The following is a 24,516-nucleotide window of genomic DNA, read 5'->3' as shown; positions in this document are numbered from 1 at the left end:
TGAGGCACAGAGAAGTGAAGAGACTTGCCGAAAGTCACACAGCTGACAAGTGGCAGAGCCAGAATTCGAACCCATGACCTCTGACTCCAAAGCCCGGGCTCTTGCCACTGAGCCACGCTGCTTCTCAAGGTCATCAGGTTGCCTCACGTGGGGCTCACGGTCTCCATCCCCTTTAGATGTTTTTTGCACATGGTAAGCGCTTAAGAAATACCAACATTATTATTGTTGACCGATGAGGGAGCTGAGGCCCAGTGAAGTGACTGGCCCAAGGTCACCCAGCTGGCAGGTGACGGGGGTCAGGATTGGAACCCGCCACCTCTGACTCCTAAGCCACTCTGCAGGAAGCGCTCAATAAATACGGTTGGTTGGATGGATGGATGGATGGGTGGATGGATGGATGAATAGATTCATTCATGAGAAGCAGTGTGGCTCAGTGGAAAGAGCCCGGGCTTGGGAGTCAGAGGTCATGGGTTCAAATCCCGACTCCGCCTCTTGCCAGCTGTGTGACTGTGGGCAAGTCACTTAACTTCTCTGGGCCTCAGTTACCTCATCTGTAAAATGGGGATTAAGACTGTGAGCCCCCTGTGGGACAACCTGATCACCTTTCATTCATTCAATAGTATTTATTGAGCGCTTACTATGTGCAGAGCACTGTACTAAGCGCTTGGGATGAACAAGTCGGCAACAGATAGAGACAGTCCCTGTACAGATAGAGCACTGTACTAAGCGATTGGAATGAACAAGTCAGCAACAGAATGGCTGGCTGAATGAATGAATGAATGAATGAATGAATGAATGAATGAATGAATGAATGAATGAATGAATGAATGAATGAATGAATGAATGAATGAGGAGCGGGGTCGGTCGGCCCATCGCCGCGGGCCGAGCCCGGCGCGCGCAGGCGCAGTGGCGCTCCCCTCCGAGGCCCGGCGTCGGGGCGGCTGCGTGCGTCACTTCCGGTCCGGGTGAGAGGGGGCGGGGGGGCCTGAGTGCGGGCCGTCATGGCGGCGGCGGCGGCGGCGGCGGCGGCGGAGGAGGAGGAGGAGCAGTGGGCGGGAGGCCGTGGGGCTGCGGGCGGGGCGCGGCGGCTCCCGTCCCGGGCCTCCCGCTCCCCGGACAGCCCCAAGCGGAGGAAGAGCAAGTCCCAACTGTGCAGCCGCGCCCGGGCCGGGCCGCCGGGGACCCGCCGCGGTGAGCCACGCCCACACCCCTCCTTCAGTCATTCCCTCACTCCTTCATTCCCTCACTCATTCCTTCCCTCACTCATTCCTTCACTGATTCCCTCACTCATTCCTTCACCTACTCATTCGTTCGTTCATTCATTCCTTCATTCATTCCCTCACTCATTCCTTCTCTCACTCATTCCTTCCTTCCTTCCCTCCCTCACTCATTCCTTCATTCATTCCTTCAGTCATTCTTTCATTCCCTCCTCTCACTCATTCCTTCCCTCACTCATTCCTTCCCTCACTCATTCATTCCTTCAGTCATTCCTTCTCTCACTCATTTCTTCTCTCACTCATTCCTTCCCTCACTCATTCATTCCTTCAGTCATTCCTTCATTCACTCATTCCTTCCCTCACTCATTCCTTCCCTCACTCATTCCTTCCTTCAGTCATTCCTTCATTCACTCATTTATTCATTCACTCACTCCTTCATTCACTCATTCATTCCCTCTCTCATTCCTTCATTCACTCATTCACTGCTTCACTCATTCCTTCATTCCCTCATTCATTTCTTCATTCATTTCTTCATTCACTCACTCATTCCTTCACCCACTCATTCATTCACTCATTCATTCCCTCACTCATTCCTTCATTCACCCATTCATTCACTCATTCCTTCACTCACTCCATTCATTCATTCACACATCCCTTCACTCACTCCATTCACTCACTCACTCCACACACTCACTCATTCATTCCTTCACTCATTCCTTCCCTCACTCATTCCTTCATTCATTCACTCAGTCATTCATTCACTCAGCCATTCATACAGTCATACTTATAATAATAATGATGGCATTTGTTAAGCGCTTACTATGTGCCAAGCACTGTTCTAAGTGTTCCAAGCTTAGTGGGTGAAGAGCACTGGACTAAGCGCTTGGAAAGCACAATTAATAATAATAATCTTGGTATTTGTTAAGCCCTTACCATGTGCCAAGCCCTGCTCTAGGTGGAGAGGTTACTGTGTGCAGAGCACTGGACTAAGCACTGGGGGAGAGACCAGGTGATCAGGTTGTCCCACATGGGGCTCACAGTCTTAATCCCCATTTTCCAGATGAGGTCACTGAGGCCCACAGGAGTGAAGTGACTTAACTAAAGTCACACAGCTGACAAGGGGAGAAGCTGGGATTTGAACTCACGACCTATGATCCCAAGCCTGGGCTCCTTCCACTGAGCCACGCTGCCTCTCTAAGCACCCGGTGGCCGGGGAGGTGGCATCCGTCAGTCATTCATTCACTCATTCATTCCGTCCTATTTATTGAGCGCTTCCTGGGTGCAGAACACTGGACTAAGCGCATGGAAAGTACAATACAGCAATAAAGAGAGAAAATCCCTGCCCACACCAGCCTCACAGTTGAGGGGCAATCAATTAATCGGTGCTACTTATTAATAATAATAATTGTGGTATTTAAGCGCTTACTGAGCACCAGGCACTGTACCAGGCTCTGGGGTGGATACAAGCAAATCAGGTTGGACAGTGTGGCTCAATGGAAAGAGCCCAAGCTTGGGAATCAGAGGTCTTGGGTTCTAATGCCGCCTCTGCCATTTGTCAGCTGTGCGACTATGGGCAAGTCACCGCACTTCTCTGTGCCTCAGTTCCCTCATCTGGAAAATGGGATTGGGACCGTGAGCCCCACGTGAGACAACCTGATTACCCTCTATCTACCCCAGCGCTTAGAACAGCATGGCTCAGTGGAAAGAGCCCGGGCTTTGGAGTCAGAGGTCATGAGTTCGACTCCTGGCTTGGCCACTTGTCAGCTGTGTGACTGTGGACAAGTCACTTAGCTTCTCTTTGCCTCAGTTACCTCATCTGTAAAATGGGGATTAACTGTGAGCCTCACGTGGGACAACCCGATTACCCTTTATCTACCCCAGCGCTTAGAACAGTGCTCTGCACATAGTAAGCGCTTAACAAATACCAACATTATTATTATTATTAGAACAGTGCTTGGCACATAGTAAGCGCTTAAATACCATCATTATTATTTTATAGATGAGGGAACTGAGGCCCAGAGAGGTGAAGTGACTTGCTTAAGGTCACACAGCAGACAAGTGGCAGAGCGGGGATTCGAACCCATAACCCTCTGACTCCCAGGCCTCTGCTCCTATCTACTATGTCATGCTGCTTCCCTACCCACGGAGCCTGTACTAATCGCTCAGGAGACTTCTACAGCACAGTTGGCAGATGCTGTTTGATATTGGGCAAGTCTCTTCTCTGGGCCTCAGTTACCTCGCCCGTAATAATAACAGTAATAATTATGGTCTTTCTGAAAGCGCTAACTACGTGCCAAGCGCTGTTTTAAGCAAGAAGCAGCCTGACTTAATGGAAAGAGCCTGGGTTTGGGAGTCAGAGGACGTGGGTTCTAATCCCAGTTCTGCCACTTGTCAGCTGTGTGACCTTGGGCAAGTCACTTCACTTCTCCATGCCTGTTACCTCATCTGTGAAATGAGGATTAAAAGTGTGAGCCCCATGTGGGACCACCCGATTACCCTGTTTCTACTCCAGTGCTTAGAACAGTGCATGGCACATAATAAGCACTAAAGGCCCATAATTATAATTATTATCCTCTAGACCATAAGCCTGTGGCGGGCAAGGATTTTCTCTCTGGATTGCTAAATTGTCCTTTCCAAGCGCTTAATACAGTGCTCTGCACACAGTAAGCGCCCACTAAATACGACTAAATGAATATAAAGTCAGTGGGTTGTCCCACGTGGGGCTCTCCGTCTTAACCCTCATTTTACAGATGAAGTAACTGAGACACAGAGAAGTGAAGTGGCTTGCCCGAGGTCACACAGCAGATAAGTGGAGTGGCTGGAATTAGAACCCATGTCTTCTGACTCCCAGTCCTGGGCTCTTTCCATTCAGTCACCCTGTTTCTCACCTGTAAAGTGGAGATTAAGACTGTGAGCCCCGCACTGGATGGTTTCTGTGTCAAACCTGATTTGCTTGGATCTATCCCAAGGCTTAGTACAGTGCCTGGCACATAGTAAGCGCTTAACATTTAATGCCATTAAAAAATGATAATTGGTGTCAAACTGGGAAAGATAAAAGCACTCAACAAATTCAAAAGATATTGGCAGATAGGGGATAAAGCATGGAACAAATGGTGAATTCTGATATTCTTGCTCTGTAAAGTGTATGGAACTGGGAATCCGGGTGCCGCAACTAGCGTAGGGATGAAGGGGAGATTTGTAAACTAATAAAATAATTACCTAACCAATCCTCTTAAGTCAATAAACAATAAAGTGATAAACACAAACTCTGCGCTGTTGGGGAGATTCCAAACCACACGTCTTAATATACTGCGTTCCCGATGATGGGTCTTTGTAGGTTGCCTATTAACTGTATTAGATATCTTCAATCCTTCAGTGGTATTTGAGTGCCTACTCTCGGGCAACACATTGTACTAAGCACTGGGGAGAGTAGAGTTGGTAGATACGATCCCTGTCTACAAGGATTTTATAGTCCAGTAAGGGAAAGAGACAAATTATAGATAGGGGAAGAGTATAAAAGTACATAAGTGCGGTGGGGGGTGAATGTCAAAATGGTAGGGGGTGTGAAGAGAAGTGCACAGGTGGGAAAATGAGGGGTTAGAGAAGGTTTCCCGGAGGAGTTTTGATTGAGTAGGCTTCTGAAGATGGGGAATATTGGTGGTCTGTTGGATATGAAATAATAATCATGGTATTTGGTAAGCCGTTACTATGTGCCAAGCCCTATTCTAAGCACTGGGGTAGATTAGACTGTAAGCCCATCAATGGGCAGGAATTATCTCTATCTTTTGCCAAATTGTCCATTCCAGGTGCTTAGTACAGTGCTCTGCACATAGTAAGTGCTCAATAAATACTACTGAATGGATGAATATGAAAGGGAAGGGAGTTCCACGCAGGAGGAAGGGCATGTGCTGGGATTGTCACCGTTTGGCGTTGGGCTGTACTTTCCCAAGCACTTAGTTTAGTGCTCTGCACAGAGTAAGCACGCACTAAATACGGCCCAGTGAATGAACGTGCAAGGGGTCCACAGCAAGAGAGACAAGATAAAGGCAGAGTGAGCCGGTTGGTGTTCATCGTTTCATGGTAGTGATGCCTGGCTACTTGTTTTGTTTTACTGTCTGTCTTCCCCTTCTAGACTGTGAGCCCGTCGTCGGGTAGGGATTGTCTCTGCCTGTTGCCGAATTGTACTTTCCAAGCGCTTAGTACAGTGCTCTGCGCACAGTAAGCGCTCGATAAATACGATGGGATGAATGAAAGAGGAGTGAAGTGCGCAGGCTGCGTTGGAGTGGGAGAGGAGGAAGGAGAGGTAAGGGGGGAGAGCCAAGTGGGGGTCTTAAAACCGGAGGTGAGGAGTTGGGACTTGACGAAGAGGTGAACGGGCAACTCTTGTAAGTTTTGGAGGTGTGCACAGAATATATTTTTTTGTCCTTAGCAAAATGATCTGGGGAGAAGAGAAGCCTGGACTAGGGAAAGGAGAGACCAGAGGCAGGGAGGTCAGAGAGGAGGCTGGAGGAGTCGTCAAGCCATGATATCAGATGGCAGTTTGGATGGAGAAGCAGCGTGGCTCAGTGGAAAGAGCCCGGGCTTGGGAGTCAGAGGTCGTGGGTTCTAATCCCAGCCCCGCCACTTGTCAGCTGTGTGACTTTGGGCAAGTCACTTCCCTTCTCTGTGCCTCAGTTCCCTCATCTGTCAAATGGGGATTAAGACTGTTAGCCCCACACGGGGCAACCTGATCACCTTGCATCCTCCCCAGCGCTTAGAACGGTGCTTGGCACCTAGTAAGCGCTTAACAAATACCATCATCATCATGGAGAGAAAGAGGGAGGTTGTAGAAGTGTCGTCAAGGTAGAATCGACAGGATTTGGTGACTGACCGAACACACATATGGAAAGAGAGACTTAAGTTGAGAATAATGCCAAGGTGGCAGGCCAGAGCAAAGAATTCCCAGATTTGATAAGAAATAAACTAGCAATTACTCTGGTTTTTTTCCTCACTGAGGTGTATAAAAGTGACCTGGTGCTAGTCACTTCTTTGTGCCTCGGTGACCTCATCTGTAAAATGGGGATTAAGACTATGAGCCATCTGTGGGACAGGGACTGTATCTACCCCAGCGCTATGTGCCCGGCCTAGAGTGAGTGCTTAAATACCGTAATTATTACTTTTAAAAGTGCCTGGCTTATGGTGAGCATTTAAATACCTTACAAAAAGTTCAGCACTATAGAGAGTATCATCTAGTAGGAGTCTGACCAATGGGGAGCATTTATTAGATGTTTTATGTGGGCAGGACGGTTTTTATGTGGGCAGGACTCTGTACTAAGCGCTTGGGAAGAGAGTACAATAGAATCAGACACAACCTCTGTCCTCAGGGAGCTTCCAGGGTAGCGGGCATGGAAGATGATGAGTTTTTGCAGCCGGGATGATGATGGGGAAGAAGGGCAGACTCTTTCCCGCTCTATGCCAGGACTACAGGTAGAAGGCAGGGGCCACTGACGGTTTCTTGCTACTGGTTCCCCTGATAGAAGGTAGGCGGCGGACCCAGCGGAAGCCTCCTAAGGTCTTTGGGGTGAGAGACCTGTGGGAGGGTGGGGGGGCGTGGTCAGTTAACTGGGCGCTCAATACCTGCATCTCTTGATCAAGTCACTTGAACGGTCTTGGAATTGAATCTGCGCTATTTTTACCTTGCAATTATCTGCTTTATTTTCTCAGATCTTATGGGCGAAAACACTTACCTGGTCTTGTTTACCATCTCTTTACGTGTTATAAACTGCTTTTTAGTCCAGACGAGCTTTGTTCCGGATGAGTATTGGCAGTCGCTTGAAGTGGCACATCACATGGTTTTTAAATATCCTTTAAAGCTTCTCCTCCTGCTTCCCCTCCACACAACTAAGACCGTGTGCTCTTCGGGGCCAGTTTTCAATTCCAGTTTTCAAATAGATGAAATCCCAATCAATCAGGAGTGTTTGCTTCGCACCTACTACTTAGTGCTTGGGAGAATACACATGGAATTAGATGACATTTTCTTAGGCATCTGAACAGAGGCAGATGTTGGGAAGCAGAGTGGGCTAGAGGGGAGAGCACGGGTTTGGGAGTCAGAAGACCTGGGTTCTAATCCCAGGTCCACCGCTGTTCTGCTCTGTGACCTTGGACAAGTCACTTCAGTTCTCAGTGCTTCAGTTACCTCATCTGTAAAATGGGAATTAAGACCGTGAGCCCCATGTGGGACAGGGACTGTGTCCAACCTGATTATCTCATATCTGCCCCAGCGCTTAGTACAGTGTCTGGCGCATAGTAAGCGTTTAACAACTGCCATTAAAAAACGTGATGGTGTTTTCTCAGATCCTCCTGGGAAAAAAGTTTTGCTTCGAAACTGTGTGCAGTAAATCCTTAATATTATTAATTATGGCTATTTGACCTGGGAGTGGATTGAAGGACTCAGGGGTTATTCTTACCCCTTAGTCTTTGCGGGAATTTATAAGATTCTGCAACTCCTGGGTAAGGATGGTGTTCAGTTGCTGGTAAGTTAAATGAAAGTGAACAGTCGGTTTCATGTGATATTCTGACTTGAGCAATCATTCAGTGGTATTGATTTAGGGCTTACCAGGGGCAGACTACTGAACTAAACGCTCGAGAGGTAGACATAATCCTTATCCACAAGGGGTTTGCAGTTTAACTGGGGAGACAGAAAATAAATTACAGGTAGGGGAAAGCAGTAATTATAATAAGGCTATATACATAAGCGCTTTGGGGGCCGGGGGGTGATTATTAAAGTGTTTTGGGGGTGTGGGCCCAAGTGTGTAGGCAACACAGAAGGGAGGGAGAATAGGGTGGGAAGATGAGGGGTTAATTAGGGAAAGTTTCCTAGAGGAGATAATGGGGAGAGTGATAGTCTGTCGGATATAAAGAGGGGACGAGGTCCAGGTAGGAGGGAGAGGGCGAGCGAGGAGTCAGCAGCAAGAGACTAGATCAAGAATCAAATGAGTAGGATAGTGTTAGAGCAGCAAAAGTTATTCAGTCGTATTTGAGCGCTTACCATGTGCAGAGCACTGTATTAAGCACTTGGAATGTACAATTCTGCGACCTGGGTTGTAGTTAAGAGGAAGAGAACTGCGCTGAGTGCCTGAAAGCTGATGGTGAGGAGTTTCTGCCTGATGAGGAGATGGATGGGCAACCACTTGAGAGTTTTGAGAAGCAGGGAGATGTGCAGAATTGGTTTTTTTGTTTTGTTTTAAGTGATCCGGGCAGCAGAATGAAATATGAACTGGGTAGGGGAGAGGCTAGAGGCCGGGAGGGCGGGGCAGAGGCTGATGTTGAGTTTGGGGCAGGATATAAGGAAGTGTATGGAACAGCCTTGGTAGTTTGGATGGAGAAGAAGGGGTGGGTTTTCAAATGTCGTGAAGATTTTCTAGCAGTAAGCAGGTTGAGAGAGAGGAGTCAGAGATAAGTGCCAAGTTTGGGAACTTGTGAGACAAGAGTGGTGGTGTCGAAAGCGATGGGATCGCTGCGGAGCGAAAAGGATTTGGGTGGGAAGATGAGGAGTTCAATTTTGGACACGTTAGGCATGAGGTGCCGGCGGCACCTCCAAGTAGAGATGTCTCCAAGGCGGGAGGAGATGGGACGTCGCCGAGGAGGAGAAAGTTTGGAACTGGAAAGTTAGATTTGGAAGTTGACCTTGGTGAGATGGTATCTGGAGCCTTGAGAGCAGTCGATCTCTCCAAGGGAGCGGGTGGAGATGGAGACCAGAAGGGAATCCAGAACTGGGGCTTGGGGCACCCCTAAAGTTAGAAGGTGGTAGGCAGAGGAGGAGCTTGCCCAAGAGTCTGAGAAGGAGCGGCCGGAGACAGAAGCAGCGTGGCTCAGTGGAAAGAGCCCGGGCTTGGGAGTCAGAGGTCATGGGTTCTAATCCCCGGTCTGGCGCTTGTCTGCTGGGTGACCTTGGGCAGGTCACTTCACTTCTCTGGGCCTCAGTGACCTCATCTGTGAAATGGGGATGAAAACGGTGAGCCCCACAGGGGACAACCTGATGACCTTGTAACCACCCCAGCGCTTAAAACGGTGCTCGGCACATAGTAAGCGCTTAATAAATATCATTACCAAGCGCTCAGTACAGAGCTCTGCACGTAGTAAGCGCTCAATCAATACTATTGAATGAATAAGAGGAGAACCAGGAGAAGGCAATGTTAATGCAGCCCTCTAGACCCTAAGCTTCTTGTGGGCAGGAAATGTGTCTACCAACTCTGTTCCGTTGTACTCTCCAAATGCTTAGTACAATGTTCTGCACACAGTAAGCACAACTGACTGATGCAGCCAAGCTTAGATAGTGTTTTCGGGAGAAGGGAGTGGTTCACAGTTTCAAAGGCTGCTGAGAGGTCAAGAACAATTAGGATGGAGTAGAATCCTTTGGATTTGGCAAGGAGGTCATTTGACCTTAGAGCAGTTTCGATGAAGTGCGGGGGGACGGAAGCCAAGTTGCAGGAATTCAAGGAAAGGAGCAGATAAGGGTCCAACTACTGATTTCGGGATTTGGTGGGATGCTTTTTCCATAGAAAAAGTTCAACAGTTTTTGCCATTAAATTACAGATTCAAGAATTAGTCTTCCAAATGGCCCCTGGCCAGTAATAGTCTGTAGCAAAAGTAAGGACTGCTGATTCTACTTGGCTGAGCCGTTAAGCTTACACAGCTTCAAATGATGAAAAGCTGGTTCCCGTGGATATCACTGGCTCTCGGGATTATCGATCTCGTATCGGGAGGCTGTATAACCAGAACGGTGCTGAAAAAGGCATCGTTATTCCAAAAACCACCTCTTGGGAGTGAGTTTGCCCTGCGTTTGAGCACGAGCCAATATAGGAGCAGAAATGCTGTGGGGATTGGTTTGGGGGCAGTTGAGAATAGCTCCAAATTCTAAATAACACCACAGATTTGATTTGTCTTCCCGATTAGCAGGGCATCGCCTTATTCCAGCTCTTCCTCCTGTCATCTATGTGACTTTGGGGAAGTCACTTAACTTCTCTGTGCCTCAGTTACCTCATCTGTAAAATGGGGACTTAGACTGTGAGCCCCACACGGGACCACCGAGCCCAGCGCTTAGAACCGTGCTTGGCACATAGTAAGCACTTAACAGATATCATTATCATTACTATTATTATCCATAAGTTGCCGCAAGGGAGTCGAGTAGACTAGCTCGGCTTCTTTCTCTCAAAGGGGGAGAAAGTGCATATACTCTAGGAGGTCAGAAAGGATTAGGAATCTCATTTTCTGTATTATTAACATTAATAATAATAATGTATTGTGTTGTATTGAAATTTGTTATAATAGTAAATATTTACGTGTGGCATGTTAGTATATATTAGTATTAATATAATTGTATCGATATTATGTTATTATAGTATTATTTATTATTTCCTCCCTCTGCTGCTGTAGATTTGGGGGCCTAGGCTCGCCCAGGCGGTTTTGTCAGCCGTGGCAGACGTGAAGCTGTACACCCTAGCGAAGCGGTTGGAAAACCAGGAACTGGCCAAATGGGTGGTAAGTCTTGGCTGTGGAAGCTCCCTCCTCCCGTGAGGGCCGGCTACGGGATCTCTAAGGGCAGGGCCCCCAGATTAAGCAGGCTGGAACTTTTGATTTTGAAGCATTTGAGTGCCTTGTTAACCCTGAGCTGAAGGCAGCCAGGGTCCACTTAGGCGGCCCCTGCCTTAGGCGGAGCCCCTTCACAGAGCTTCACAACGGTAGAGTGACCTGGTAGCCCCCTACAACGACTCCCGTTTCTTCCCCTCAACCGACTTCCTGCTCCAGCCCGGGCTCCCGGTGGGTGCAGGGTTAGAGTAGGTTGTAACCAAGCACTCTCCTAAGGAGCAACTTATCCCTCTGGGCTCCCCGGAGACGCCTTTTTGGACGCCACCTGGGAAAGGTGAGGTCCTTTTGACATGGGTTGGATTATCGGGGAAGAGTAGACAGCTCATTTCTCCTCCTTGCCCAGTGATTCCCTCTCGGTGGGAGTGTGGCCTGGTTCATTTGCCTCACGCTCGGCTGCTCCCCCGATTAGACCGTAAGCCCGTCAATGGACAGGGATCGTCTCTATCTGTTGCCGAATTGTACATTCCAAGCGCTTAGTACAGTGCTCTGCACATAGTAAGCACTCACTAAATAGCGAATGAATGAATGGTGGCACTGGGCGGCCGATCCCGTCCCCGACGGCTCCACACCACCCCTGCCGCACTGCCCCGATCTCGTGAGAAGAGAGGCGGCGAGGTCGAGTGGATAGAGCCCGGGCTTGGGAGTCAGAAGGACCCACCTCCTAGTCCCGGCTCTGCCACTCCTCTGCTGTGTGACCTTGGGCCGACTCACTTAACTTCTCTATACCTCACTTCTCTCACCTGTCAAATGGGGATTAAGACCGTGAGCCCCATGTGGGACAGGGACCGTGGCCATCCTGCTTCGCTTTCATCTACCCCAGTGCTTAGTACAGTGCCCGGCACATAGTAAGGACTTAAATGTCATCTAAAAAAAATGAAAGGGCCAGAAATACCTCAGCTAGAACTATTGGCCTTTATACTTAACAAGCACCTTCTTTCCCACAAGTTCTAATTTGCCCATTTACCCCGATTTCTGCAGTCTGGCAGGATTTCTTGGCTGTCTTCAGAGTCTGTCCTTTGTTTTTGTGGATCCTAAGGTGTTCGGTTAGCTCTTTCAGTCTCCTTTCACATGCTGTTTTTAGTTCTTTTGCCAGTTGTGCTCTTGGTTTACCTGGTACTGCTGTACCAGGACACTAACCAACACGATGGAAACAGTTCTCACCACCTTTGCTCTCTTTTACTACCCTCTGGAAGGTTCAAAGACGATGAACAGGTGAGCCATCCTAATTTTCCTCACAATCTATTGTTAGAGTGCCACGGGGACCCCCTAAATTACCTGCAGTTCTACCTCTCTGCCGAGTTGCAGCCTCTCACGTTGCTTCGCTGCAGTCTAGCGGCTGACTCCCTTGCGTACGACACATTAGCCCTCGCGGGACTCTGAGTCAGAGTTTCAGAACAATTGTGGTATTTGTTAAGCTGTTACTGTGTGTCAAGCACCAGTGTGAGCGTTGGGGTCGATACAAGATGGGGTCAGACTGAACCCGTCCCACTTTTGGGGCTCGCAGGCTAAGTAGGAAGGTGAACATTGTCTTGAATCCTACAGTTGAGAGAACTGGGGCACAGAGAAGTGAAGCCTCTCACCCAAGGGCACACAGCAGGGAACCAGCAGAGTCAGGATTAGAACCCAAGTCTTCTAACCCACAGGCCTGCGTTCTTTCGTCTAGACCCCACTGCTCCTCAGAAGTGGCTTAGTCAATCATTCGGTCTGGAGCAGCATGGGACAGTGTAGCTTAGTGGATGGAGCACAGGCTTGGGAGTCAGAAGGACCTGGATTTTACTTGTCTGTCACATGTCGCCTTTGTGAGACCTTAGGCAAGTCACTTCACTTGTCTGTGCCTCACTTCCCTTATCTGTAAAATGGGGATTAAGACTCTGAGCCCCATATGGGACAGGGACTGTGTCCAACTCGATTAGCTTATGTCTACCGCAGCGCTTAGTACAGTGCTGGGCACCTAGTAAGAGCTTAATAAATACCATAAAAAAAGTAGCATTTGAATGTCAACTGTGTGCAGAAAACTGCACTAAGCACCCGCACTTCGCCCTCAACCTGTAATTATTTTGGCTGGCCAAAACAAGAGTCATTCACTGGCAAGCAGAACTGTCTGATGCATGGACCTGGCAGTCAGAAGGTCATGGGTTCTAATCCTGGCAGCTCCACTTACCTGCCATGGGACCTCAGGCAAGTCACTTCACCTCTCTGCGCCTCAGTCACCTCATCAGTAAAAGAGGGTCGAGACTGTCAGCCCCACTTGGGACAGGGAGTCCAACCCGATGATCTTCTATGTATCCCAGTGCTTAGAACAATGCCTGGCACATAGTAAGCACATAACAAATATCATTATTATTATTCTTAAACTGTGTCCACTGACCGCCTCAGAAAGCCCATTGTTCCTCAGTCCAGGCTGCAGTTTTGATGGCTGCCATCCGAGAGGGTCCCGAATTTTAAAAGGAGCTCGCTCGCTGGCATTCAGGGTTGGGGAATGTCGGTCCGGGTCTTGAAATTTTACCATAATTCTTTTCCACGTGCTCAAGCTTCCAATACCCCTCCCTGGTAGCTGTCGCCTTCGTCGTTCGCCCGACGGCCCTCATTCCGTGGCTGCCCCTGCTCTTCAGACACTTCTGGCAAGAACCGAAGAAACCGAACCTGGTTCTGCACCGGTTTGTACCAGTAGGGTGAGTGTCGCTTTCATCCGTTTCTTTCGGGGTTGAAACTTGTAAGAATTACAGTTGGGGTGGCCCCTCCCGCTCAAAGGGATGGAGTCCAAGGAAGTTATTTCAATAAAAAGTTGGATGGCCTGATTTGAGCCGATCCTCAAACTGCTGAAAGGGGAGGCAGTATGGTTTACTGGGAAGATACCCCAATTCTAGTCACAGTTATGCCACTTCCCTGCCTCGTGACCTCAGGTATGTTGTTTAACTTTTCGGGACCTGTTTTGTCATCTGTAAAATGGTAATTTAAAAAAAAAAAATCTGTTCTTTCTCCCTCTTAGTGTGTGGGCCCCACGTGAGGCAGGATCTGTGTCAGATGTAGTTATCGTGTATCTGGCTCAGCACATGTTAAAACACATGATGCTACTAGCGATATTACTCGAAATAATAGTAAGCTATTTATATAAAGATAGGGAACATGTCACTTCATGCCAGCCTTCAGTACAGCGATCAAACCCAGTGAATGGAGTGGTGCTGCCAAAACATAGAAAGGGAATCATTGAAAAACACAAAGTAAGTGGACTGGTGGCTCTCCACATTTTATAAGCTCCACCAAGACAAGTTATTCAATCAGTCGATGATATCTGAGTGCTTACCATGCGCAAAATACTATTTTAAGTGTTTAGGAGAGTATAATGGAACAGAATTAGAGGACACATCCCCTCCCATAAGGAGCTTATAGTCTAGAGGGGGAAATAGACATGAATAGGAGTAAGTAATTTATAAATATTTAAATATACATATGCAACTGTGCACATGAATATATATGTATGTCTATATATAATAATGATATATTATGTAATATATATGATTATATTATGTTATATAATATATTATAATACATAGCATAATATAAAATATACAATATAGTATATATAATTTAAAGATAGTCTTTAGAGAAGGGGTTGATTAGCTTCCTGGGCTACTGGGGTAGGAAGCCTATATTGGGTCTTTACTAGCAAAACTACTTGGAGAGGCCTTAGTGGTTTCCAAGCTGTGTGAAAGTCACCGTAACCTCCCTTGTTTTTCTCTCCCCTGGCAGGCCTGTGGCCAGTTGTGTCCCCTAAAATAAAACGAGTAGCATGACTGTGAAGTCACACATTTGGCCAGCTGCCTCTCTTCTCCAGGAGGCTCACTCCCTCGCCCTAGATCACCGATCGCGGGGAAGTCACGAGGGACCCCGGCGGGGGCCGCAGATTCAGAGCCCAGCCCAGCCTGGACCCAGTTGTGGGGCGCAGGGTGGAAGCCTGACAGGAAGGGGGTCTGGACTCAGTCCTGGGGGAGCGCTGCCCTGCTGGGGCAGTTTCCTGCAGCCCATTAAAACAACAACAATAATATTTGTTAAGCACTTACTATGTACCGGGTACTGTAAGAAGCGCTGGGGTGGATACAAATGAGAAGCAGTGTGGCTCAGTGGAAAGAGCCCAGGCTTGGGAGTCAGAGGTCATGGGTTTGAATCCCTGCTCCGCCACTTGTCAGCTGTGTGAATGTGGGCAAGTCACTTAACTTCTCTGTGCCTCAGTTACCTCATCTACAAAAGGGGGATTAACTAATGTTGGTATTTGTTGAGCGTTTACTATGTGCAGAGCACTGTTCTAAGCGCTGGGGTAAACATAGGGGAATCAGGTTGTCCCACGTGGGGCTCACAGTCTTAATCCCCATTTTACAGATGAGGGAACTGAGGCACAGAGAAGTTAAGTGACTTGCCCACAGTCACACAGCTGACAAGTGGCAGAGCTGGGATTCGAACTCATGAGCCCTGACTCCAAAGCCCATGCTCTTTCCATTGCGCCACGCTGCTTCTCTGTGAGCCTCATCTCTGTGAGAGATTAACTGTGAGCCTCATGTGGACCTGATGACCCTGTATCTCCCCCAGCGCTTAGAACAGTGCTCTGCACATAGTAAGCGCTTAAATACCAACATTATTAGTATTATTATCAACTCCAATGGCATGGCGAGGGCCCGTCCTATCAACCCCCAAGCCGGAAGCCCCCAACCGTAGAGAAGCAGCGTGCCTCTAATGAAAAGACCACGTGCCTGGGAGTTGGGGGACCTGGGTTCTAATCCCAGTTCCACCACTGGTCTGCTGTTTGACCTCGGACAAGTCACTTAGCTTCCCTTCTTTTAGTCCCTTCCTCCAAAATTTCAGGCCTCAGAGTGATACAGAGAGATCGGGGATTAAGTAGAACACCTCATCTGCTATAAACAATTCCTAAAATATATTAGGGTCAAATCCAATACTCTATCCACGGTATTTATGGAATAATAGTAATTAAGTGCTCAGGGTGTAGAGAGCACTGAATTCAGCACTGGGAAAACACAGAGGTGGGAATTAGACACCGTCCCTGCCTCTTAAGGGGCTCACAAGCCGAGACTGACGGGGGAGGACAGATAGCGAAACCATTAAAGCAACATCAAAGACAAATCTACAGAGCGAAAATAAAAATCAGTAAGGTGCTGTGGCTAAAGAATTTCAGCTCCTGGTGGCCCCGAGCCCAAAGCCCACCCTTAGACACTGCGATGGCTACAGCAGCCACCACTCTTCCCTGGGTTTTGTGGGGGGCTTTTCTTTCCCATCGGGGCGGTCTCCTCACTGGCACGGAGGAGAGGTGGTGCGGGTTCGTGGGGGTGGCGGGGGCAGTGTGAGAAACACCCAGAACGCTTAGAGACGTGCCCAGACCAAGTTGGCGTCGCGAGCCCCCAGCTCGTACCAACCTGGACTTTCCTGGATCGGGGCAGCCTCGGTGATAGGTGGTAGAGTCAAACTACGTCACCGATGTTACCGTGGAAAGGTTTTTTTAGTTAGTTTTATAATGATGCGGGGGAGTGCCATGTACACACACACTCACCCCCACTCCACCAGGGGTCCAGTACCAGTCCTCCCACTCAAGGGAGCCCGTTCTGCCGCTGCCTCTTCTCTGCTGCCAAGTCCTCTCTGCTTCTGCTCTGGATGCTTCTCCCTCAGTGCTCGTCTCCTCACGCTACAACGCAACCGCCTTTTATCTGCCTTAGGCGTCTCAGCTGTGGCTCATATGGCAGTCATTAATTGGCCCAGGTTACCTGGTAGAGAGGGAGAGAAGGCCATACCTCCTTCCTTGCTCCGCCCACAAAGGCCGGCAATCACCTGTCTCAAGTAGAGCGCATCACTCTCTGTGTCCAACCCCATTACCTTGTATTTAGCCCCGTGTTTTAACAAATACCACAATAATTATTAGACGGTTGGGTATATACACTTCCCTAGCTCCCCCTCTAGATCATCAGCTCGCCATGGGCAGGGAATACGTCTGTTTATTGTTATATTGTGCTCTCCCAAGCGCTTAGTTCAGCGCTCAGCACACAGTAAGCACTCGATAAATCTGACTGACCGACTAACCTGGAACCGTTCAGTGGGCAGCTGGTCTTTGATGAGGGTTCATTAAAAATTTGCAGTAGTTTCTGAGGAGGGAATGGAGAGGAATAAAACCATAAAGAAGTGGCTTTGGGAAACAAGTGCGAGGACTAAATATTTCATTTCTGCATGCGAACTAATAATAACTTTTTATTTTGCAGGCTTGCCACTTTGGGTTTGTCTCTGATAATTGATCGTATATTTTTTGGGGAGGTAAGTCGTGATGCAATATCAGCCACTTAAATGATAGCTGGGTAAGCTTCTGTCACCCTCGATGGCCTGATCTTATCACCTGTGTTGACGCTTTCTAGTTAGAAAATGGAGTGATTTGGGTAGGATGGAGGTGGACAGAAAGGAGGGAAGTGGAGTAGGGAGAGGTGATCGGGATGTGCCCTGATCTGGAAGTGGACAACAAAAGAAATCAATTATATGCTGCTCTCTCTAGGTGGACAAAGCATAATTTCAGGTCATCCTTGGATTTGGATTTGTACTTTTTATTCACCCCTCCTTCAGCCCCACAGCACTTATGCACATATTGTAATTTATTTTTCCATATCGTCCGCTTCCCCCTCTAGATTGTAAGATCGTTGTAGACAGGGAACGCGTCTACTGACTCTTATTACGATGTACTTTCCTAAGCGCTTAGTCACTTAGTGCGGTGCAAAGAGGAAGCGCTCCCTAAATGCAATTGATGGATTGATCCGATTAAAAAAAGGTCTGTACAAACTAATTAAAAGCACATCTTGGTCCAGCGAGCCTAGCCAAGGGCTAAAATCGAGGCTCCTTAGCCGTAGCGCTAACTTGGGAGGATTGTCACATCTAGACTGTGAGCTCGTTGTGGGCAGGGAATGTCACTATTTACTGCTGGATTGTACTTTCCCAAGCGCTTAGTACAGTGCTCTGTATGCAGTAAGCGCTCGATCAATACGATTAAATGAAACCATGTAAATTGGGATTAAACGAGCGTGGCGGTGCCCTTTCGTGGCACATGATTGTACCTCAATCAGGAAGGGTTGGAAATGGGTTTGGTGTTTTTTTGAAAGGTTGTGACCAGTTCCTGAATTGGATTTTCCCAATCTCTCTCCCTCGATGACAGTGGATATTAGTTCAGTTCAACTTCTTGAAGTTTAACGTGCTGCAGAACCTGAGCACGTTTTATGGGTCCCATCCCTGGCACTGGTACCTCACCCAAGGCTTCCCGCTCGTCTTGGGGACGCACTTCCCTTTCTTCATTCATGGCTGCTTCCGTGCCCCCAAGAGGGCCCGGATTCTACTGATAGCTGTGGTGTGGACTTTGCTGGTCTACAGGTAAGATTTGGTTTCTGTTTCTTCTCACCCCTTCCTCCAGCAAGTCTTCCCTGACTGACTGCCATCACCCCAATAATGATGGTATTTAAGCACTTACTACGTGCCAGGCACGGTCCTAAGCGCCAGGGTGGATCCAAGGGAATGGGGTTCGACACAGCCCCTTGTCCTGCGTGGGGCTCGCCGACTCAATCCCCATTCTCAGATGAGGTAACTGAGGCCCAGAGAAGCGGAGGGACTTGCCCAGGTCACACAGCAGACAAGTGGCGGAGCAGGAATTAGAACCCACGACCTTCTGACTCCCAGGCCCGGGCTCTTTCCACTAGGCCATGCTGGCCCCCACGATCAGTCATCTCGAGTTTATCTATACCCACACTCGGCACTTTGGCAATTGATTGAGTTGTGTATTCAGTCAATCAGTGGTACTTATTAAACAATGTCTATATGCAGAGTGCCGTACTAAGCACTTGGGAGAGTTGGCAGACATGTTCCCTGCCCATGAAGAGCTGACAGTCTAGGGGGGACACAGACAATAATACGAATAAATAGGGAATCTATATTACAGAATTTAAAGATACGTAAGTGCCGTGGGGTTGGGGTGAATATCAAACGTCCAGAGGTCACAGGTCCTAGCGCACAGATGATGCAGAAGGGAGACCGAGCTGGGGAAAAGAGGTCTTAATCAGAGAAGGAATTCAATTATTTATCACTAGACAGTTCTGTCAGTGTCCCTTGTTTGAGAGTGTGATCGTCGTGGGCTGGGAATGTCACTGTGTTGTTCTTCCCTAGAGAAACACAACTCCTTCTAAGAAATTTTTCCGTTTTATTTTTGATGGCTAACACCCACACAGAGTCTCAGGAACTGTTCACTTTTGGAAAGCACGTGGCCTCTCTGAACAGCCCTGCTCTGGGAATAACGGGGCTTGGGTATGAGCCCTGCCTCTGCCTATAGTTTTTTTTGTGTTATTGTTGGTTTGTTGTCGTTTTTTAAAGGTATTTAAGTGCTTATTAGGTGCCAGGCAGTGTACTAAGCGGTAGATAGAAGCTGAACAAGTTGGACACAGTCCGTGTCCCACATGGGACTCAGTCTTAATCCCCATTTTTATTTCTCTGGGCTTTAGTTTACTCACCTGTAAAACAGAGATTGGATTGTAAGTCCCATATTGGACAAGGACTCTGTCCCATCCATTTATCTTGGATCTCCCCCAGTGCTTAGTACGTAAGTACTTAACAGATTCATTCATGCATTCAATTGTATTTATTGAGCGCTTACTGCGTGCAGAGCACTGTACTAAGCGCTGGGGAACGTACAGTACAACAGTAAATGCCACAGTTCTTACTAAGCGATGAGCAAAGTAGTCTAACCTTAAAAAATTGACCACTTTTACTCCTTTTCCACCGAAAGAATGTAATGAAACGCACCTCAAGTATACTTCCTTGCCTAAGTTTGTGAGGGAGAAAAAGTTCGACCACGGGTGTTTACTGAGCATGTTTACTGTGCGCAGAGCACTGTCCTAAGTAGTTTGAACAATTCAAGCACTGGTAGACTGTTCAATCTGAACAGTTGTTCAGTTTGAACAATTCAAGCGCTGTTCCCTGCCCTTAATCTCGTTACAGTGTAATGTGGGGGGGAGGGGGAACCGATATTAAAAGGAAATTTCCAGATGGGGGAAGCAGCAGCAGTTTATCTCCATAAGTGCTGTGGGATGAGGTGGGGAAACAGAGTGTTTAAGGGGATACAATCCCAAGTTCCTAGGCAAAGCAGAAGGGAGGGCGAATATGGTGGGGAAGAAAAGGTCGGCTTCTTGGAGGCTACGATTTAAATGTTCTTTATAGTGACAGTACTACCACCTGTTGACTCCTAATTGGAAACTACGGTTTTATGTTGAGTTTCACCCGCTTTTCTTCAGCATGTTTTTCTTCATTAAATGATAAATTCCAAAAAAAAGCCCCGTTCGATGCCTCTTCTCTAATTCCGGGCCTGGTGTGTTGCAGCACGTTGAGTCACAAAGAGTTCCGATTCATCTATCCCGTCCTGCCGTTTTGCATGGTGTTCTGTGGTAAGTTTTTGGATTTGCCCATTTAAAAACTGCTAAGAGGTTCACCCTTGACAAAGAAAGCCCTTTCCTTCTGCCTCCAACCCGGCCCGGGCTGGCTAAGAGTGCGGGTGGCTTTTCCCCACTCTGCTTCTTTTCACCTCACCGGGCCACCCAGCCGTCCAGCTGCTTGCTGTATCCCTTCCTTTTGACCCCTGCACCCGTGAAAAGAAAAAAACCCAAAAACCCGAAACTTGAAATGTTTTACTCAAGATTTACCATCCGAGGCAATCTTCTGCCTAGCCGGCTTTTATTTAACTACGGGGCCTAAATTTTCAGGGAAAAGGGGGACAGTCCTTTTAATTTAAAACACTGCTACATGTTCATGGATTACCAGGACAGTATATCTACCATTTAAAGACTTTCCTATGTTCAATAAGTTGAGACCCCCTCAGAGGATTTGAAAAGGAACAAAGCCATGTTCACTCAGAAATTCTCATTAACCTTTAAATGTGGAAGACCGCTACACTCCTGGGGCATGTGGCTTGTGGAAAAATAAAAATGCCATATTTCACACTTCACATGTTGCTGTTTTTTGGAATTAATTACCAATTCTCACAATGTACTACCTCAGATTTTTTCCCCTAATGCAGATGGCTGATGAGAGACAACATTTTTGACGTCTCGCACTTACCCTGTGTCAAGAACTGTTCTAAGCGCTGCGGTAGATCCAAGGTCATTAGGTTGTCTTGTTTTTGTTTTGTTCTGTTTTGCTTTGTTGTCTGTCTCCCCCGTTTAGACTGTGAGCCCGTCGCTGGGCAGGGATTGTCTCAGTTGCCGAATTGTCCATTCCAAGCGCTTAGTACAGTGCCCTGCACATAGTAAGCGCTCAATAAATACGACCGAATATTGACTGTCTCCATGTAGGATATTCCCTCAACTCCTTAAAGACGTGGAGGAGGCCCGCAGTGAGCTTCCTGCTCCTCTCCAACGCGCTCCCGGCCCTCTATACGGGCTTGGTTCATCAACGTGGCGCTCTGGACGTCATGGCTCACGTCCGAGGGCTGTGTTCCGCCGACGCGCCCGGCCCCTCCCCGGCTTCGGTCTTGGTACTGATGCCCTGCCACTCGACTCCTCTGTACAGGTAAGTCGCCGTCCAGCGCTGGGGCAGAAGGGGCCCGGATGGGGTGTTTCCGGTATGGGGGTGGCACAGAGACCGGGCTTTTTTAATATCGATCGGATTAAGGTGAAACATCAAGGTGACTGAGGACGGAGGGTGTGAAACTCTGAGACGGGACCCGTATCCTAAGTTAGGCCTTCTAAAACGTACTGGGTGGCGGGGGAAGAGAGGACTGGAGCCAAGGATTTCTGGGGGCCTCCCGGGGTGCCAAGGGGCCCCAGGGCTACCATTTTCCTCCGCCTGGGGCCACAGTGGTTATCTCAGGCTGCGGACAGCTGACCCCCCCACCTGATCCCACCCCTAGAGACCCTGGCACCTGGGTGCCTAACAGCTTCGGGGTGTCAACCCTGCAGGCAGTCGTGGGGGAGGAGAGAAATAATCTCAGGGTTATATTGGGTATCCAAATAACTCATAATTGCAGGAACTGACTTTTTATTTTTTAGCCACGTCCATTGTCGACTGCCAATGAGATTCCTCGAGTGTCCCCCGGATCTGACTGGAACAGAGAACTATGTGGATGAAGCGGATCTATTTTACACAGATCCCCTGAGCTGGCTGAATGGGGAATTCAAGAGCGAGGCGCTCCTGCCCACTCATCTGATCTTCTTCAATGTTTTAGAGGAGGTGAGGAAACTTTTCTGTCGACACTCGGGGCGGAAAGTTGGGGCGTTAGGGTAAGGGGAGCCGGTATCCCTGGCCACGACAAATCCAGAAAAAGCGGTTGTCGGGTGGGCCTCACCTAAGAGGTTCTGGGTCTGTCCCCGAAGACTGTCCAGCCCAGTTCCGCTGGGCTTCTCCAGACTCCCGCTTTTGTCAGGCCGGGGAAGAGGGGAAGATCTGCTCCTCCCACCTGGCTCTTCACCCGGAGTCAAGCGGTGGACTGAAAGTTGGCCTCGGCCAAGTGCCCGAGGTGAGGACGAGTGAGGGACGGGGAGAGGGTCCCCCTTTCTCACTGGCTTGCCTCTGTGATGGGCGTTAGCAGTATGCCTGGTCTAGTGGCTCGCTGTGTGACCTTGAGCAAGTCACTTCACTTCCTGTGCCTCAATTCCCTATAAAATGGGGATTACAAGTGTGAGCCCCAGATGGGACCGGGAAGGTGTCCAACCTTTCATTCATTCAGTAGTGTTTACTGAGCGCTTACTATGTGCAGAGCACTGTACTAAGCACTTGGAATGGACAATGGTAGTAATGTTGGTATTTGTTAAGCGCTTCCTATGTGCAGAGCACTGTTCTAAGCGCTGGGGGAGATACAAGGTCATCAGGTTGTCCTGTGTGGGGCTCAGTGTCTTACTCCCCATTTTACAAGTGAGGTAACTGAGGTACAGAGAAGTGAAGTGACTTGCCCACAGTCACCCAGCTGACAAGTGGCAGAGCGTGGATTCGAACCCATGACCTCTGACTCCCAAGCCCGGGCTCTTTCCACCGAGCCACGCTGCTTCGGCAACAGATAGAGACAATCCCTGCCCAGTGACGGGCTCACAGTCTAAACGGGGGAGACAGCAAAGCAAAACAGAGCAAAACAAAAACAGGACACCAGCGTTTGTATCGACCCCAGCGCTTAGAACAGTTCTTGACACACAGTAAGTGCTCGACAATAATTATTTATTATTATTATTGATTTTTCCATTAAAACTCACCCTTTTGCTCTAACAGATGTTTGGGTTGGGAGCCCCAGATTTTACAGTATTTTCTTGGCACTGCATCTGCTTTAACCACATAGACAACTCCATCCTGGCCGTTCTAGCCTGTGAGCCCGTTGTCGGGAGGGATCGTCCCTGTTGCCGAACCGTACTTTCCAAGCGCTTAGTACAGTGCTCTGCACACAGTAAGCGCTCAATAGATACGACTGAATGAATGAATCCTGGGCCTGGCGCACGTTAGCATTTCCAAAGACCCTTGAAAGACCTGTCTCCAAGTGACCGTTTTAACGTCTCCTTTCAGGAACTGAAGGGCTTTCTGGCCCCGCGGGGCTACGAACGAACCACCGTGATCTTTCATACTCACGTGCCTGAGGGGCGCACGGGAAGCCACATATACGTCTACGAAAGAAAGAAAAGGGAAGGGCAGCCCGGTTCAAGATGACCTGCTGGACCGCTGAGCCGTTTTAGCCGAAGGACGGGACCGGGCTGTTTGGTCTAAGACGAAAAGCGGCTGGTTTCGTTGGGGAAAAACGACGAAGCTTGGGGGTAACGACCGCTAAAACACCGTGTGACCCATACAGTTCCTCTTTCTCCCCTCTTCCATTCAAGCTAACTTTTTAAATAAAGAACCTTTTTTTTTTTTAAACCCATAGCGTTACTTTATTTATCCTTCCGCAACAGTCGGCCGGGCAAGGAATCTCACAGAGTGAAGAAGGCAGCAAGCTCATCTGAATGGAGCACAATTCTCCCCACGTCCCCACGAAAGACAAGAAGCAAGAGTCAGATCACACAACGTGAACAGATGAGCCGCCCCCCGCCCCGCTTCAAGTACGTTTTCAAAAAGGAGGTTTACATTAAGTCGAACACGTCACACGGTGTTAATCTGTAGGTCGGGTACGCTCTGAGCTTGCTTTCCATTAAACTGCAACGAAAGCCTCATCCCACGCCCCAAACTACCGCATGCCCGCCTTCCGACGTCGTAAAAAAAAAAAACCGCGACCGAGTGATTATTGCCATCGCCAAGAACGTCAGCAAAGCGAAACTAGGAGAAATGCAAGATAAGAAGCTCGGGAGTAACAGCATTTAAGTCACCGAATACGAGATGAGAGACGACGCCTTCTCGGAGATAAAACTTCAATTTCTTTCGCTTTAAAGGTCGAAGAGGCCGGAGCATCCACCTCCCTCGGGGGTTCCTCTGAGAAACGGGGGCGGGTTCAGATCCTGCCGCTCAGTATTTTGGGTCAAACGGTAACTGCCCCAGTTCAATCTCAAGGTTGGCCATGTGCCTTCCGTGGGTACGGTCGTGTCTGTGCCATTTACCTTCCCGTTTAGCACGCTGTGGCTGGGGACGCTGCAGCTCTTGTTTTCGGTGCTTGGCGTTTTCAAGGTTTACCGAACGACGCTTATCGGGTCGA

The 24,516-nt window shown here is 48.6% G+C and overlaps 2 protein-coding genes across 5 annotated transcripts in view; one reads left to right on the top strand and one right to left on the bottom strand.

Moving 5' to 3' along the window:
• The first annotated feature begins 1,039 nt into the window (after positions 1-1,039).
• PIGB (phosphatidylinositol glycan anchor biosynthesis class B) lies at positions 1,040-23,744 on the top strand. Its single transcript, XM_029070741.2, has 12 exons — positions 1,040-1,191; positions 6,921-7,056; positions 7,612-7,729; positions 10,632-10,736; positions 11,926-12,056; positions 13,376-13,516; positions 17,102-17,153; positions 18,037-18,248; positions 20,241-20,305; positions 21,209-21,425; positions 21,905-22,085; positions 23,403-23,744. The coding sequence occupies exons 2-12, from the start codon at positions 6,926-6,928 to the stop codon at positions 23,541-23,543; spliced, it is 1,494 nt and encodes a 497-aa protein (XP_028926574.1). The 5' UTR covers positions 1,040-1,191; positions 6,921-6,925; the 3' UTR covers positions 23,544-23,744.
• The window catches only part of CCPG1 (cell cycle progression 1), a 39,271-nt gene continuing 38,487 nt past the window's right edge, over positions 23,733-24,516 (bottom strand). For 3 of the 4 annotated variants that reach the window (XM_007669257.4, XM_029070739.2, XM_039912850.1), the window contains one exon: positions 23,733-24,516. In XM_007669257.4, the coding sequence (XP_007667447.1) occupies positions 24,330-24,516 (187 nt within the window). In that variant the 3' untranslated portion in view covers positions 23,733-24,329. The other variant, XM_029070740.2, reaches the window with a different exon arrangement.

The sequence above is a fragment of the Ornithorhynchus anatinus genome, chromosome 8 (genome assembly GCF_004115215.2).
Source record: "Ornithorhynchus anatinus isolate Pmale09 chromosome 8, mOrnAna1.pri.v4, whole genome shotgun sequence".
Taxonomy (NCBI): domain Eukaryota; kingdom Metazoa; phylum Chordata; class Mammalia; order Monotremata; family Ornithorhynchidae; genus Ornithorhynchus; species Ornithorhynchus anatinus.
The sequence above is the reverse complement of the archived record's forward strand: the minus strand, read 5'-3'. Positions and strand labels throughout refer to the sequence as shown.